The following is a 17731-nucleotide window of genomic DNA, read 5'->3' as shown; positions in this document are numbered from 1 at the left end:
AGCAGGCCAGTACTACCAGTACCACTATTACTACTACTACTACTACTACTACTACCTGCATTATAAATAACAGCAGAGTTTCAGTAAGTATTCATCAAGGTGCTTATTTGAATCTAAAGAAACTGCAGTGGTTACCACAAGTGTATAGTTTTATAATATATAATACTTATATCATGCAACTGCAAGGCACCTGTCAGTACTATCCAGGTGTAAATTGAATTATTCCCATTGGTGCCACAATAACAGGCCCACTGCCTGATTTTACCATGTACTAATATGCCATTAGGAATACAGCAGACTATGTGTGGACCTAGAAAATTACACAGTCCCACACTGTAAGCCAGTTATTATATGAAGTGCAGTTTTTTTACTGTGCATTCCTATGATTTATTTTCCGAATGCATACTGATTATATGGGAATGGAGCAGGGCTTTGAAGTGTTTACAGCTATGGAAGTTTTGCAGTGACATCCCCAAAAGTAGGTTGCTATAGTGATGTCTGGGATGGAACAAGAAGCTCAAAGTCAAAAAGACTTTGAGGATTTTCTCTTCATGTACCAAGATAACATAAGATATCATAAGATACCATAAGATATCATAAGACACCATAAGATATCATAAGATAACATAAGACACCATAAGATATCATAAGACACCATAAGATATCATAAGATACCATAAGATAACTTAAGATACCACAGGATATCATATCATAAGATGCCATAAGATAACATAAGATATCATAAGATAACATAAGATAACATAAGCTATCATAAGACACCTGGGCAGCTGTTAATTCTAAATCTTAGTGGTCTGTCAGATTTAGTATTCCTATCAACTTTTTATGCATGGACAGTATCTGTGAAGGACTGAATTTAATTTCTGCTTGTTTGCAATGGTGATGGACAGGTTGACGGACAAGATCAGGCAGGAGTCTCCATGGACGATGATGTTCACGGATGACATTGTGATCTGTAGCGAGAGTAGGGTGCAGGTTGAGGAGAGCCTGGAGAGGTGGAGGTATGCACTGGAGAGAAGAGGAATGAAAGTCAGTAGGAGCAAGACGGAATACCTATGCGTGAATGAGAGAGAGGACAGTGGAATGGTCAGGATGCAAGGAGTGGAGGTGACAAAGGCATTTGAGTTTAAATACTTGGGGTCAACTGTCCAAAGTAACGGGGAGTGCAGTAGAGAGGTGAAAAAGAGAGTGCAGGCAGGTTGGAGTGGGTGGAGAAGTGTGTCAGGAGTGATTTGCGACAGAAGGGTATCAGCAAGTTAAAGGGAAAGTTTACAAGATGGTTGTGAGACCAGCTATGTTATATGGTTTGGAGACAGTGGCACTGACGAAAAGACAGGAGGCTGAGCTGGAGGTGGCAGAGCTGAAGATGCTAAGATTTTCACTGGGAGTAACGAAGAAGGACAGGATTAGGAATGATTATATTAGAGGGACCGCTCAGGTTGGACGGTTTGGAGACAAAGCAAGAGAGGCAAGATTGAGATGGCTTGGACATGTGTGGAGGAGAGATGCTGAGTATATTGGGAGAAGGATGCTGAATATGGAGCTGCCAGGGAAGAGGAGAAGAGGAAGGCCAAAGAGGAGGTTTATGGATGTGGTGAGGGAAGACATGCAGGTGGCTGGTGTGACAGAGGAAGACGCAGAAGACAGGAAGAAATGGAAACGGATGATCCGCTGTGGCGACCCCTAATGGGAGCAGCCGAAAGTAGTAGTAGTAGTCACTTAGGTGACACTTGCGTTGATCTCGTGTGGACTCGTGGTCACTGACTGTAATGAAGCTCTGAGCCTGCAGCAACAGGATGGCTTCACTAACCAGTACACAAGAAATAGTCCAACTACTCCAAAGAAGGTTGAATCAGTTCATCTGGACACAACGTTTATTGACAGATACGTTTCTTCATCATCTAAGTGACCTCTTTAGTCTCACCTGACTGCAGGTATCCCACCCTTATAAACAATACAGTGCCTAACAACTGAAACCAACAACCAGTTTCATATGCAAATTTCATTTGCTGTGACCATTAACTAGCGTTACAGTGGTCATGTGTAATGTTCACAGAGGATTGGCGAATAGTTGCAATCACAGCATTGTAAGATGCTGTGATTGCTGTGACAGATGTACTCTTACCCCCCGGTTCAGGGATGGTCATTCCCTCTTCACATAGATGGCCTCTTTGACTCCCCATTCAACCAGCATTCCTCCCTATCAAGGATGTGCACATCCTCATCCTTGAAAAAGTGGCCACTGGCCTGTAGATGGTGTAGACTGTGGAGTCCTGGCCTGTAGATGATATAGACTGTGGAGTCCTGGCTTGACATGTTAGCTCTTCTGTGTTGTGCCATCCTCTTGGCCAGCATCTTTAGTTTCCCCAATGTACAAGTCACGGCAATCCTCCTGGCACTTAACAGCGTACACTATATTGTTCTGTTTATGCTGGGTTCCCGATCCTTGGGGTGGACCAACTTCTGGCGCAGCGCGTTTTGGGCTTTGAAAGCAACTGAGACACGGTGTTTGGAAAATAGGCGTCTCAACTGTTCCGACACTCCCGCCACATACGGAATCACCACTGGTTTACACTTAGGCAGCTGTTGCCCTTCTCCTCTCTTCAATCGGCTGGTGCACTGTTTGTTTGGATGTCTTCCTGGCTTTGACAAACGCCCAGTTAGGATAACCACACTTAACCAGGGCCTGTTTAATGTGGGATTTCTCCCCTTCCCCGGCCATTGTGTCAGTGGAGACGTTGTCAGCTTGGTGGCACAGCCTCCTGATGACTCCTAGTTTGTGCTCCAGTGGATGAACAGGTATCAGGAACACTTTGTCATTTCATTTCACGTACTTGCGCACATGAAATTAAACACAATGCCGTTTCCCCCAGCCCACAGCAGTACACAGCCTGCCCCGCTTCCCTGTCCTGTCAGACCGCCCTCGGTGTTACCTCCTCAAGGCGCAGCTCCGCGCAATGCCGTGGTCCCTGGCCCACAGGACGCAGCAGAGCCCCCCAGCCATCCAACGAAGACAAAACTTAAGACACAGACATGGACAAAGACACTGTATGGATGGTACTGGGTGAGGCCGCTGCAAATGTGAATTTGTGCCGCCATCTTCCCACAGCGGAAGAGGAATGATGAGAGTCAGACCTTGAGTACTGATCAGTATGTGTTGGTTTACGGTAAACATTAACAACCAATGTCCCCCATCACCAATTGCAATTTCACACTCTAAGAAGGCTATTTAAGACGTGGGGTCAGTTTTTAAGGGTTTGGTACCTGCAGTCAGTTGAGACTGAAGAGGTCACTTAGATGATGATGAAACGTATCTGTCAATAAACGTTGTGTCCAGACGAACCTTCTTTTGATTTCTTACCTGGATTATTGAGCATGCATCAAGACACTGAAACTATTTTTTCTTCCATTTTTCTTCCTTGCAATATTTTTACACCTCAGAACATATAGCACCCTGCCAGTTTTGCCAGAGGGCAATATAAACTTCTGTTCCTAACCTTGTCTACGTACAAGGAGAAAATAGAATAAAACTGTTTTCTGGCAAACTGTAGTGTTGTGTAAAAGCTATGCAGATTATCTGCCAAGTTATCACTATTCTTAGTATGAAAAGCAAACATTTTCTTGCTCCTAAACCTCCCTCTCTACCTCCACTCTTTGCTCTTCTCTTCGTGTCTCGTCTATCTGCACGTTCTCACCCCTTCCTGATGTATTTCAGAATGGATCCCCTTGAAATGGAATCTGTTCTCTTTGTAATAAATCCAGTGGGTGGTTCAGACATGACCAGGGATGACTGGTATAAATGGGCTAACAGGCTAAGCCCTCCCTATCTTTTACAATAAAGATGAAAAAGTTATTGATTAAAAAAAAACCTTAGAATGGATTGTTTTAAACTTTGGTGGAGCCTGGATCAGCAACAGCAACAAATAGTTACAAGAAAAACAGAGGATATTTCTAAATGGGTTATTTTTACAGCCCAAACACAGCAGCATCAGCTTCCATTCATCTTTATAGTAAATGAGTGACAGGCATCGTGACATGCCCCCTTGATTTGCTGATCATTTGGGCTAAATTTATTCAGCCCTCAGGCCACTGACTTCTGACCAATGACAGGGGATGTACAGAGTGACAGTACATACAGTGAGGTTTCTGACCAATGACAGAGGAGGTACAGTGTAACGGTACATACAGTGAGGCTTCTGACCAATGACAGTGGATGTATAGAGTAATGGTACGTACAGTGAAGACTTCTGACCAATGACAGCGGACGTACAGAGTGACAGTACGTATAGTGAGATTTCTGACCAATGACAGTGGCCGTACAGAGTGACGGTACATACAGTGAGGCTTCTGACCAATGACAGCGGCCGTACAGAGTGACGGCACGTACAGTGAGGCACTACTTCAGCAAGAGCGGGTGTTGGCATGAATAAGGTAGATTATCCATTTTCTTCGATGTCTTTGGAGCAAAAATGGGAAGTGAAGAGACTGGGGGCACATTATCCAAATGATGTTCAGCGAAAGGACTATCTAACTAATGGCAAGTGTAGGTAAGAATTCACTGTTCTGTTTCCCATGCTAGCTGTTCTGTTTCCCATGCTAGCTGTTCTGTTTTCCAAGCTAGCTGTTCTGTTTCTCATGCTAGCTGTTCTGTTTCCCATGCTAGCTGTTCTGTTTCCCATGCCATCTGTTTGGACGAGACACAGCCTGGACCCAACAAGGAATTATGGATTTGAAGCATTTATCCCACAAAATTAGGAAACGTGTGTGTGTGTTTGTGTGTGTGTGTGTACATACCCACAGGGTGTTGTGATGCGTCTAGTGCAGCAGTGTGTAGTTGGAGGGAAGGTGCATGTGTTCTTCCAACCCGCTTGTGTCTTCCTGCCCTTAGCTTGCTGCCGCTGGCTAGCCTTTGTGGCGAATAGGGAAGCATCCTAGCGTGTAAGCCTTCCCTTGCCAGTACATAGCCTCTCCTTCACCAAGACTCCTGCCAGGCCTCCCCGTGGCCACACATGGTAACTGGGGTCTTGCGGCCCCAGGCTAACTTGGCAGGGGATCTCGGAGCAGCAGTGGGCCCCAGAGATATGGTGTGCAGGCCCACCCTGGTGGACACGCCCTGGCACCTATCAACCACTGCCCCGCTGCCTTGTGGGTGAGTCTGGAAGACATAAGGCTAAGGGAGCTTACCCCAACAGAAAAGCAAGCTGTGGCGGCATGCTTCGAGCCGGTTTCCGAAAAACTGGATTTCCGGCAGCCCCCTGCAGTTGTGTGGAGGTGCCGGTCGTCTAGGGATCCCCCTTGCCATCAGAACCATCTCCTCTACAATCAAGTCATGTGGCGTTGGGAGAAGCGCACCCCCCATGCCACTTTAAAAACCATCTCTGCGCAGGTATCTTCTGCTATCTGAGTCCTCAAAGGACCCACAAATAGAAGAAGATGGTCATCATCGGGCACGATGGACAACCAGCAAGCAAGCAAGTGTGCACGCCTTTAGCTGCAGTGCTACTCTCACATACACAGTCCAGATTTTGCTTCCATCCTGACTATCCATCCAAGGAAAACACCAGGAGAGCTGTGAGTGGTGTGTGAGTGGAAATGTAGTTCAAATGGCACAGTGATGTCAGACAGCTGTGGTGTATTTGGAAATGTCTTTGCATTACCCTGTTTAACTTTCAGAATGCCTTGTAACCAAGAGTGACAGATGGACATGTTCACACACCACACACACACCCACGCACAACGAAAATAAGCAGCTGCCCTACCAACACACACAAGTACTGATTAACTTTCAATCTCAGTCAGAGTGTAAAGGGAATATATTTAGCAGCAAGGGAAACACAATCCAAGGGTACTAAATAGTGGTGAAAGTTGTTTAAATTACAGAGGAAGGTGGACTTTATAAACAGAGTCCAGTTCAGAGTACAGTGTCATTGGTCATGTCCAGTGACAGCTAGTGGTGGTGATATTGGGTGGGTGAGCTAACAGATGCATTATACAATTATACCCATCAATAGTTCACACTGCAGCAACAGCAGCATCACATCTCACATACAAAGTTACTGCAGTCACACACTCTATAGGGATGATGGGCTAGCAATTTGTAGCAAAACACAGAGAGGTCAAGCACATTAAGAAAACAATCTGCAAAATATTCTCAAACAATGGACTAAAAATCACAATTGAAGCAAACGAAAAACAAATGGACTTTCTGGACATCTCAATGGACCTTAGGAATGGCACATACAAGCCGTACATGAAGCCCAACAACACGCTGCAGTATGCCCATAGAGAAAGCAACCACCCACCCTCCATCTTGAAGAACATCCCAGAAAGCATTAATAATAATAATTAATATTAAAATATTAATAGTAATAATAATAATAGTAACTCTCAAAATTATCATCTAATGAGTCCATCTTCAATGAAGCTACACCCCCATACCAAGATGCATTACAAAAGAGTGGCTACAATTTAAGCTCAAGTACAGCCCACCACTACACACTGACTGCCAGCAAATCAACAAATGTAGCAGAAGACAAAACATCACCTGGTACAACCCACCCTACAGTGATACCGTGGCCACAAACATCGGTAAGCTCTTGGATTTGGAATGCTTTAAATTGCAATGTGTGGTGGGGACTTGATTTAAGATGCATCCAGAATTTAAGTGATCTGTTTTGGATATTTATTATCAATGGGAAACGGCCTAATTCTGCCCTGCATGCATTTGTTGGGGTTTTCCTTTTTACGTTTAGCAAATTTCAACAGAATTCTGCATGCAGGGCTTCTATTGGATGTTTGTCCCATCTAGTGTAGTCTTGCTGACTGAGTGGACCCCATACTTCACTTCCATATACTGCAATGGGCAGGAAGACACTGTCAAAGATTTTGGACCAGATTTTAATTGGGATGTCTGTTTTATAGAATTTTCTTTTTATTGCATATACAGCTCTTTGGGCTTTCTCTTTAAGTGCACTCACCGCCAGACCAAAGCTTCCCGAGGCACTGATTTTCAGTCCCAGGTAATCATAATTTAACATGTGCTCTAGGGTGGAGTTAACTAGAGTAAATAGGTGTCTACTGTCCTGACACCTGGGCTTCTTCTGGAGGATCATAATTTTTGTCTTTTTTAAGTTTGCTGCCAGGACCCAGTTCTGACGGTATTTCTATAGCAGATCCAGATGCTTCTGTAGACCCTGTTCTGTGGGTGACAGCAGCACCAGGTCATCTGCATAGAGCAAGAATTTAACTTCTGTGTTGTTTAGGGTGAGGCCAGGAGCTGCAGATTGTTCCAGTAACACCGCTCACTCATTGATGTAGATATTGAACAGGGTTGGACTCAAACTGCAGCCTTATCTCACCCCTCGCCCTTGATGAAGTATTCTGTTCTTTTGTCACCAAGTTTTACTCTGCAAATATTTTCCAAATATATAGATGTAATTATGTCAAACACTTTACCCCCTACGCCACTTTGGATGATTTTATAGTATAAGCCATCGTACCAGCTAGAATCAAATGCTTTATTAAAATCTGTGAAGCATACAAATATTTTCTCTCTTTCTCTCTCTCCCTCGCTCACACACACACACACACACACACACACACACACACACACACACACACAAACAAGTAATAAAAGTGATGTGATAACATGTGCCATAAAGCAGATGTCAGTTAAAAGGACATACAGTAGTCACTCTGCTTGAAGATAAACATGTTACACTACATATTATATACGAAGATCAATATAAACACTACATGTTACACTACATGTCTGTGCAACTCCTTCACTCACTGATGAAAGATTATAGTTGCATTTTATCTTACAAACCCCAATTCCACTGAAGTTGGGACGTTGTGTAACATGTGAATAAAAACAGAATACAATGATTTGCAAATCCTTTTCCACCTATATTCAACTGAATACACTACAAAGACAAGATATTTAATGTTCAAACTGATAAACTTTATTGTTTTTTTGCAAATATTCACTCATTTTGAATTTGATGCCTGCAACACATACCAAAGAAGCTGGGACAGGGGCATGTTCACCACTGTGTTACACCACCTTTCCTTTTAACAACACCCATTAAGCGTTTGGGAACTGAGGACACTAATTGTCGAAGCTTTGTAGGTGGAATTCTTTCCCATTCTTGCTTGATGTACGACTTCAGTTGCTCAACAGTCCGGGGTCTCCATTGTCGTATTTTGCGCTTCATAATGCGCCACACATGTTCAATATAGACAGGTCTGGACTGCAGGCAGGCCAGTCCAGTACCCGCACTCTTTTACTACGAAGCCCCGCTGGTGTAACACGTGCAGAATGTGGCTTGGCATTGTCTTGCTGAAATAAGCAGGGACGTCCCTGAAAAAGACGTTGCTTGGATGGCAGCATATGTTGCTCTAAAACCTGTATGGACCTTTCAGCATTAATGGTGCCTTCACAGATGTGCAAGTTACCCATGATGCCATGAGCACTAACACCCCCCCCATACCATCACAGATGCTGGCTTTTGGACTTTGTGCTGATAACAATCTGGATGGTCCTTTTCCTCTTTAGCCCGGAGGACACGACGTCCATGATTTCCAAAAACAATGTGAAATGTGGACTCGTCAGACCACAGCACACTTGTCCACTTTGCGTCAGTCCATCTCAGATGAGGTCGGGCCAGAGAAGCTGGTGGGGTTTTCTGGGTGGTGTTGATATATGGCTTTGGCTTTGCATGGTAGAGTTTTAACTTGCACTTGTAGATGTAACGATGAACTGTGTTAACTGACGATGGTTTTCCCAAGTGCTCCTGAGCCCACGTGGTCATATCCTTTACACAATGATGTCGGTTTTTAATGCAGTGCCGCCTGAGGGGTCGAAGGTCACGGGCATTCAATGTTGGTTTTCAGCCTTGCCGCTTATGTGCAGAGATTTCTCTGGATTCTCTGAATCTTTTGATGATATTACGGACTGGAGATGATGAAATCCCTAAATTCCTTGCAATTGTACGTTGAGAAACGTTGTTCTTAAACTGTTGGATTATTTGCTCACGCAGTTGTTCACAAAGTGGTGAACCTCGCCCCATCCTTGCTTGTGAACAACTGAGCCTTTCGGGGATGCTCCTTTTATACCCAATCAGGACTCTCCCCTGTTTCCAGTTAACCTGTTCACCTGTGGAATGTTCCAGACAGGTGTTTTTTGAGCATTCCTCAACTTTCCCAGTCTTTTGTTGCCCCTGTCCCAGCTTCTTTGGAACGTGTTGCAGGCATCAAATTCAAAATGAGTGAATATTTGCAAAAAACAATAAAGTTTATCAGTTTGAACATTAAATATCTTGTCTTTCTAGTGTATTCAGCTGAATATAGGTCGAAAAGGATTTGCAAATCATTTTATTCTGTTTTTATTCACGTTTTACACAATGTCCCAACTTCATTGGAATTGGGGATTATATATATATTACTTTGTTGTCTGATTAAATAAGATATTTTAATCAATAGAATAAAATAGAATACTCTTACCAAGAGGAACTGGTTTCACTACAACTACAATGTTGTCACAATGAATGGCAGTAAAATAAAATGTGCCAACATACAGTCAGTAGACGAGGTACATGTAGGGCCAAATCTCAACAGGTAATTTAATTTAAATGTGGCACTTTCCTACATGACCTCCCCTTAAAAAAAAAGAAAAGAAAAGAACCCACAGTCCCTGATGGTGACCTTGCTGCAACACTGTTCAACATGAGCTGGAATACACTTGCGTCAGTGAGCAGCAGATCAGGATGAGATGAAGTGTGACACGAGCTGATCACCACCTCATCACCTACACATACAGGCCATCACACCATGCTGTTGTGTGAGCGCTTGTGTTCGATAGCCTACACCTCGTCTCGTAGTTGGTGTGCACACATGGTGTGTGTGTGTGTGTGTGTGTGTGTGTGTGTGTGTGTGTGTGTGTGTGTAATTCTGTCTCTTACTCACCGAACTCATAACACACACTGTCATTGTGCAGCAGCGTTGGGTGGTCAAATGTGTCCCGGCAGTAGAGGACGTGTGTGTCCTGATGTGGTGACACGATGCCGCCCAGCGCCACCACCACCTGGTCTGTGAGCAGAGATGGCTGGCTTCCTCCCAGCCGGGCCACAACGGAGCGATACCGACAGTACTGAGGATAGGACACGACCAAGATGTGCTTCTGGGTCAGGTCTTCACCTGGAGAGAGAGAGACAGACAGACAGCAAGAGAGAGAGAGAGAGAGAGAGAGAGAGAGAGAGAGAGAGAGAGAGAGAGAGAGAGAGAGAGAGAGAGAGAGAGAGAGAGAGAGAATATATGATATAATTAAAACAATGTATACAAATAATAAATGTGCTGTGAAAATTGCCAATATGGAAACAGACCCCCCCCCCCCCAAAGTAGAGGGGCGAGACAGGGCTGCAGTCTCAGCCCCACCCTGTTTAACTTTTATATTGATGAACTGGCAAAATCACCGGAACAATCAGATATCCCTGGTCTCACCCTCTCTGACACAGAAATTAAATGCCTACTTTTTGCAGATGATCTAATATTATTAGCTCCATTTAAGGAGGCATTACAACAGCAACTGGATCATCTGCAAAACTTCTGTCAGACCTGGGCTCTGACAGTTAATCTGAAAAAGACTAGAATTACGGTCTTACAGAAATGACCCAGGTGTCAGGGAAACCCAAATAGGTTCTTCATAGACTCTGCTGACATAGAACACACACACAGCTGGAAATATTTGAGACTAATAATTACCTCTACAGGAAATTTCAATCTTGCTATTAAATGATCTCAGAGACAAGGGAAGAAGGGCTTTCTATACTATAAAAAAGTCTTCACACATAGACATACCTGTTAGAATATGGCTCAAAATATTCAAATCTATAACTGAACCAATGTCACTATATGGTAGTGAAGTGTGGGCTCCTCTTGTAAATCAAGACTTTGAAAAATGGGACACCCAATTGAAACCCTGCACACTGCGATTTGCAAGAGCATTCTCAGAGTACACAGGAACATGCCCAACAATGGATGCCGAGCAGAACTAGGCCAGTTGTCCCTGTTAATTAAGATGCAAAAAAGAGCAATCAACTTCTACCAACACCTAAAAGCAAGTGACCCCAACTCCTACCATCACAAAGCTCTCCATCACCAAGATCTAAGTGCATGGTTTAAAAAGCCACTGTTGCTGGTTTAACAACGGCGGATCCGAACACAACGTAAGGCGCGTGGTTCAGAGGGGCGGTACTAAGTCTCTTAATTAATCATGAAGTGTGTTTTCACTCTGATGGTTTAAACCTCAAATTGGTCCTCAATACAAGTACAAGAACACACACACACACACACACACACACTGTCTCTGTCTCTCTCCTCCATGCAAAGCCCCAGCCTGTAGATTTGAAACACAAATCCAGTCGGTGCATTGGCCAGGCTTGCAGTTTGAGTGAAACCGCAGCAATTTCAGTTACACAAACGTATACAAGCACTCATTCCTGAGGTAACAAGACGTCCCAGCTGTCTGCTCAGTCACAACACAGTCATCTCATTTCATCTTCTCCTCATAGTATGTCTACCTCTCAGGGACAAATGCACCATCATGTCATCAAACCCGTCATCAGTTGTGTTGCCACTGATGCTGCCTTATGCGAGATGAACTATGGCGATCAGTTCAGATGGTTTCCGGTACAGCACTCGCACAGACGAGCATGGCGGTGGAGAGAGGAGGAGGAGAGAGGAAGAAATGGCAGAAAGTTGATCAAAGAAAGGTTACAGAAAGAACAGACAAAAACAGACAACTGGAGGAACTGCCAGAAAAACAGGTGCACCAACTCTTACTGCTCGTTAGCTGCCAACCCACGACACACAGTACATCACTTTTTTATCTTTTATTTCAAATATTTTAAACATTACATTTTATATTAATATTTCATATATATTTTTATTAAATATCTTAATTATTATTATTATTTCTATATAAATATATTCATACTAATATATTCATATTAATTAAACATATTTATTTTACATATTTTACATCATATATTAATATTAGATTTTAAATATCTTTTTAATCTTTTTTCTAATCTTCTACCTCTTCATCTCCATTCTTTTCTGTTTTTCTCCAGTGTTCACCGGGTCCGCAGTGGTGCAGCGGTCTAAGCATCGGCTTTGTGTCGATGCAGTTGCCCACTGGGGACCGGGGTTCGCGCTCCGGGCTCGTCAGATCCGACTATGGCTGGACTCGATGAAGCAGCTATAATTGGCAACGCTGTCTTCGGGAGGGGGGCGGAGTCGGCTTGTGTTCGTCACATGAATGCGTCTCTGTGCGTAGGAAAAAGCAGTGATTCGACCTGGATTTGCCTTGTCACGAAAGTGGCGAGGCGAATCCTTCCAGACTGCCGGCCGGAAAGGTGCAGTTGGGGAAAGCATGCAGTACGAGGGTGGGTGTTTGAACTAAAAATAGGGATCGATTGGTCACTAAATTAGGAGAAAAAGGGGAAAAAAATCAGAAATACATTTATAGAGAAAGACAGAACACCATAAAAATGGAATGCGGACAGGACACTCGTCTATTAGGCAACATTTACACTGAAGTTCTTGATGATCAGTTCTGATTTTTTTGCCACCAGCTTAGATTTTGGACCACCAGTTTACATCGACTTTAAAAAGTGACCCATATCCAATACCTGTGCTTACACCATAACTCTTAAGTTTTCAGTTGGAACAACCCACATGTCCAGGCCTACACAGGAACTGGTTCTGATACAGAAGTAGAGTCATTCAAACTGCAACAGCAGTGTGAGAGTGCCACATTTTGAATGATGTGCGATTCGCAATTGCCTGAAAAATCCAATCTGTGTGGTTACATGAGAGTCACACTGGAAGATATCAGAGTCCTGTTGGATCAGTGATGTGCAGTCAGGGGAGGCAGTGCCTCACCCAGGCTAATAAGAAAAAAAAAATTAAGAAAAATATCATGATAGTAAAAAAAAATAATTTGCTATTTATTTATTTATTTTATTTTTTTTTAAACTTTAATTTGCTAAGACTGTTGTAAAAAATAATTTAAAAAATCGTGTAAAACTTGTTGTTTTATCAATAAAAGGATGGCTTGCTCCCAAAGCTAGCATTCGTAAATGTAGGCTGCTGAGGCAGAGTCTGCTTGAGCCTCTCTCTGGCACAAATACATATAGTTCACTGCCTACCCAGCCACGGACCTCACTGCACGTTACTGTGTCGGATTTATTTCCACTTACGGATGAGGGCAAAGTCAGTAAGGCTGGACCCTGCTTATGTTCGTTTTGTCACATCATAGCCACTATGTGAGGATTTGCTGTTTGCAAGTATGTCCCAAGTAGAGCGACAGCTGATGAGCTCTTCAGAACATGGGCTGAAATGGGAGAACTGTGCGGGCGTTTGCACAGATGTTGCACAGACCATGGCAAGGAAAATGAAGGCATTGAAGCCACTAATCAAGAGGGTCCCACCAAATGGACGCACTGTGTCATACACAGAGAGGTGCTAGCATCAGGGCAGATCAGCCCTGACCTAAACCAGGTTTTGACTGAAGTTCTTGGCATGGTCAGTTTCATCAAAACAAAACTCCTGGGAGCACAGCTGTTCTCTGCACTTAGTGAGGAGATGGGAGCTGAACATTCAGCTGTGTTGTTGCACAGCGAGGCTAGGTGGCTCTCATGAGGTAGAGTGTTGTCGCCAGTCTTTCAGCTCAGAGAGGAAAATCGGGTGTTTCTGGAGGAGGAGCGTATGCATGAACTTGATAGCAAGTTTAGTGATGAACTTGATTTCTGATGAAACTGGCCTATCTCAGCGATATAGTTGGAAAGGTGAATGAATTAAATCTTCAGCTTCAAGGCATAGACAACCACCTTCCTCTCCTGGCAGACAAGATCAGTGCATTCACTCGAAAGCCTGAGACGTGGGGCAGGTGACTTGATCAAGGAAATACTGATTTCTTTGAGAATCTGGATGAATTTGTTGAAACCAGTGATTCTGGAGCCAGCACAGTGATTTCATGTCTTAAGGAGCACATCTCTTCCCTGAGAGGATTCTTTCAAAATTACTTCCCAAACTACAGTGCTCAGTATGACTGGGTGACAGAACCATTCAGTGCAGCAGCCCCTGCTGATTTCAGCCCTGCTGAAGGGGACCAGTTCATGGAGATGACATCTGACTCCACCCTGAGCAGCTCAGACACAGTGAATTCTGGCTTGGTGTGGAGAGGGAGTATCCACTCATAGGACAGAGGGCTGTGGGCATTCTGCTTCCCTTCACCACATCCTGTGTCTGTGAGATGGGCTTTTCTGCTGTTGCCTCACTTAAAACAAAGTACTGATCTAAGCTCAACATGGAGCATGACTTGAGAGTGGTGGTATCAAGCCTGCAACCCCGTTTTGAAAAGATGTGCTCATTGCAGCCACTAATGCAGTGATAAGACTTGAGCTCTCACAAACTGACTTGCTCATCGTTTTCCACAAATATCTGCATTTGTTCTTTTCTGCAGATTGAACTTTGTTATCGTTCTAACAAAGTGATTTTTAAATTTTATTTCGTTTTTCTCTGTTTCTGAAAAAGCACACAGACTGATGGAGCAATCTACTGACACATGTCACAAAAAGAGGTTTTGTAAAGTTGAAGGGGAACTTGAGTTTGTTATTGCACAACAGAAATTACTGAAAGAAACGTGAAAGGAATGTTCATGATCTTGATGTTATTTAAATAAAGTTAATCTTGGTCCATTTTGTCAGCATTTTGTTGGGGCGGGGGCATGAAAATATTTCTTCCTCCAAAGGGGGGCATGACAGAACAAGTTTGAGAACCACTGCTGTAGAATAACAGAATCCTTAACCATTCATATCTTTAATTAAACCAAAAGGTATTGGCACCAGCTTTATACGTAATATTTAAACATAATATTCATATTCTAGTCATGTAGAGCAGTGGTGGCTAGAACTAAGAAGAGGATGGAGAGCCGAGTCAGCAGCAGCAGCAGCCGACATTTATCAGTGAGCATCGTATCCTGCCTGCTTACACAGGGCTTATTAGACCAGCTCTGTGTGTGTGTGTGTTGATGTGTCATTAGCAGATGTCTCATGAATACATCAAGGACGGATATATGAATATGAATTTCTTATGAATATGAAGGTTATCATCCTTGAGAATCAATTAGCTCACTTGCAGCTATAGATTCATCTTTACATTTATAGATTTATCTAAAGTGGAGCCTGTAAGAGGTTGCATGAATGTAATATGAGTGTGTGCGTTTATGTGTCTTATGTGTGTGGAAATGACACAGTCAGTCTTTCAATCAATAGCTACTGATCAGGAAGCAGCTCTGGCACACAGAATGTAGTAGCATGGTCACATGGCCCTCATGTCAGTGTTGCATTACTTGGGTGTGCTGGCGATGTCACCCTCTCATTCAATCATCCCAAGTCAATACAGCTGTCAGGCCATTTTGGGGTTGGTTGTGTGTGGATAACAATGAAAATGAGGGTGTGGTGGCATTGCGGTCTATTCCATTGCCTATCAACACGGGGATCGCCAGTTCGAATCCCCGTGTTACTTCCGGCTTGGTTGGGCGTCCCTACAGACACAATTGGCCGTGTCTGTGGATGGGATGCCGGATGTGGGTATGGGCCCTGGTTGCTGCAGTAGCGCCTCCTCTGGTCAGTCGTGGCGCCTGTTGGGGGGGAGGGGGAGCTGGGGGGAATAGCATGATCCTCCCACACGCTACATCCCCCTGGTGAAACTCCTCACTGTCAGGTGAAAAGAAGCGGCTGGTGACTCCACATGTATTGGAGGAGGCATGTGATAGTCTGCAGCCCTCCCCGGATCGGCAGAGGGGGTGGAGCCGCGACCTGGAGGGCTCAGAAGAGTGGGGTAATTGGCCAAGTACAATTGGGGAGAATTTGTTGAAAATTAAAAGTTAGAATTAACAATAAAAATGTTTACAGAAATGCATTGGCTGTCAGGACCTCGACTCAGACGAGGCTCCACAATCCTGGTCATAATCTCAGCATCTGATTTTACATGAGGAATTATGGTATTTCAGACCATATATTTGGTGCAGCAACTATGTGTTATCATACCCTTTGTCACACTGATCTTTAACAGATCACAGTCCCCTCCTGCTTCAAGAGCACCACTATCATTCCAGTCCCCAAGAAACCCCGTATCACAAGATTAAATGACTACAGGCCCATTGCCCTAACGTCTGTGGTCATGAAATCCTTCAAGAGACTGGTGTTGGCCAACCTGAAGGAAATCACAGGCCCCCTGCTCGACCCCCTGCAGTTTGCCTACCAAACAAACAGGTCAGTGGAGGATGCAGTCAACATGGGATTGCACTACATCTTCCAACACCTCGACTCCCCAGGGACACACGCAAGGGTCCCGTTTGTGGACTTCAGCTCTGCATTCAACACCATCGCCCCAGATATCCTCCAATCCAAACTCACCCAGCTCACTGTACCAGTCCCCACCTGCCAGTGGATTAAAAACTTCCTGCCAGGCAGGAGGCAGCTGGTGAGGCTGGGCAAAATCACACCCAGCACCCGGACAATCAGCACTGGCGCCCCCCAGGGATGTGTGCTCTCCCCTCCACTCCTGAAGTTTGCGGGCGACACAACCATCATTGGCCTTATCCGGGAGGGTGACAAGTCTGCATATAGACAGGAGGTGGATCTGCTGGCCCTCTGGTGCGGCCATAACAACCTGGAGCTGAACACACCCAAAACAGTGGAGATGACAGTGGACTTCAGGAGGAGCCCCCCAACACTGCCCCCCCTTACCATACTCAACAGCATGGTGTCTATGGTGAAAACCTACAGATTTCTGGGTTCCACAACGTCCCAGGACCTAAGGTCGGCATCAAACATAGACACAGTCATCAAAAAGGCCCAGCAGAGGAACTGCTGATTCAGTTCTACACTGCAATAATCCAGTATGTCCTCTGCACATCCATCACTGTCTGGTTTGTTTCAGCCACCAAACAGGACAGGGACAGACTACAACGCACAGTTAGGTCTGCAGAGAAAATCACTGGTGCCAACCTGCCCTCCATTCAGGACTTATACACCTCCAGAATCAGGAAACGGGCAGGCAACATCACTGCCAACCCATCACACCCTGGTCACAACCTGTGCCTACTTCTCCCCTCTGGTAGGCGCTACAGAGCACTGTACCCCAAAACAACCAGACATAAAAACAGTTTCTTTCTGCGGGCTGTCAGTCAAATGAACGCTTAACACTGTCAATAAATCCAACCAAGTTGTATATACTGTACTGTACATGTTGTATATACTGTACTGTACATGTTGTATACTGGTACACTCTGTCATGTACATCTACCTCAGGCATGTACACTACCGTTCAAAAGTTTGGGATCACCCAAACAATTTTGTGTTTTCCATGAAAAGTCACACTTACTCACCACCATATGTTGTGAAATGAATAGAAAATAGAGTCAAGACATTGACAAGGTTAGAAATAATGATTTGTATTTGAAATAAGATTTTTTTTACATCAAACTTTGCTTTCGTCAAAGAATCCTCCATTTGCAGCAATTACAGCATTGCAGACCTTTGGCATTCTAGCTGTTAATTTGTTGAGGTAATCTGGAGAAATTGCACCCCACGCTTCCAGAAGCAGCTCCCACAAGTTGGATTGGTTGGATGGGCACTTCTTG

General features: G+C 44.2%; 1 protein-coding gene across 1 annotated transcript in view; it reads right to left on the bottom strand.

The window, feature by feature from the left end:
• Positions 1 to 17731, bottom strand: part of LOC130127209 (AT-rich interactive domain-containing protein 5B-like) — a 126281-nt gene that overhangs the window by 66229 nt on the left and 42321 nt on the right. Inside the window, exon 3 of the mRNA XM_056296779.1 lies at positions 9985 to 10215. Coding sequence (XP_056152754.1) covers positions 9985 to 10215 — 231 coding nt within the window. The remainder of the gene's footprint in view (positions 1 to 9984; positions 10216 to 17731) is intronic.

This window comes from Lampris incognitus, chromosome 17 (genome assembly GCF_029633865.1).
Source record: "Lampris incognitus isolate fLamInc1 chromosome 17, fLamInc1.hap2, whole genome shotgun sequence".
Taxonomy (NCBI): Eukaryota; Metazoa; Chordata; class Actinopteri; order Lampriformes; family Lampridae; genus Lampris; species Lampris incognitus.
Note: the sequence above shows the minus strand (reverse complement) of the source record. Positions and strands in the feature narration are given on the sequence as shown.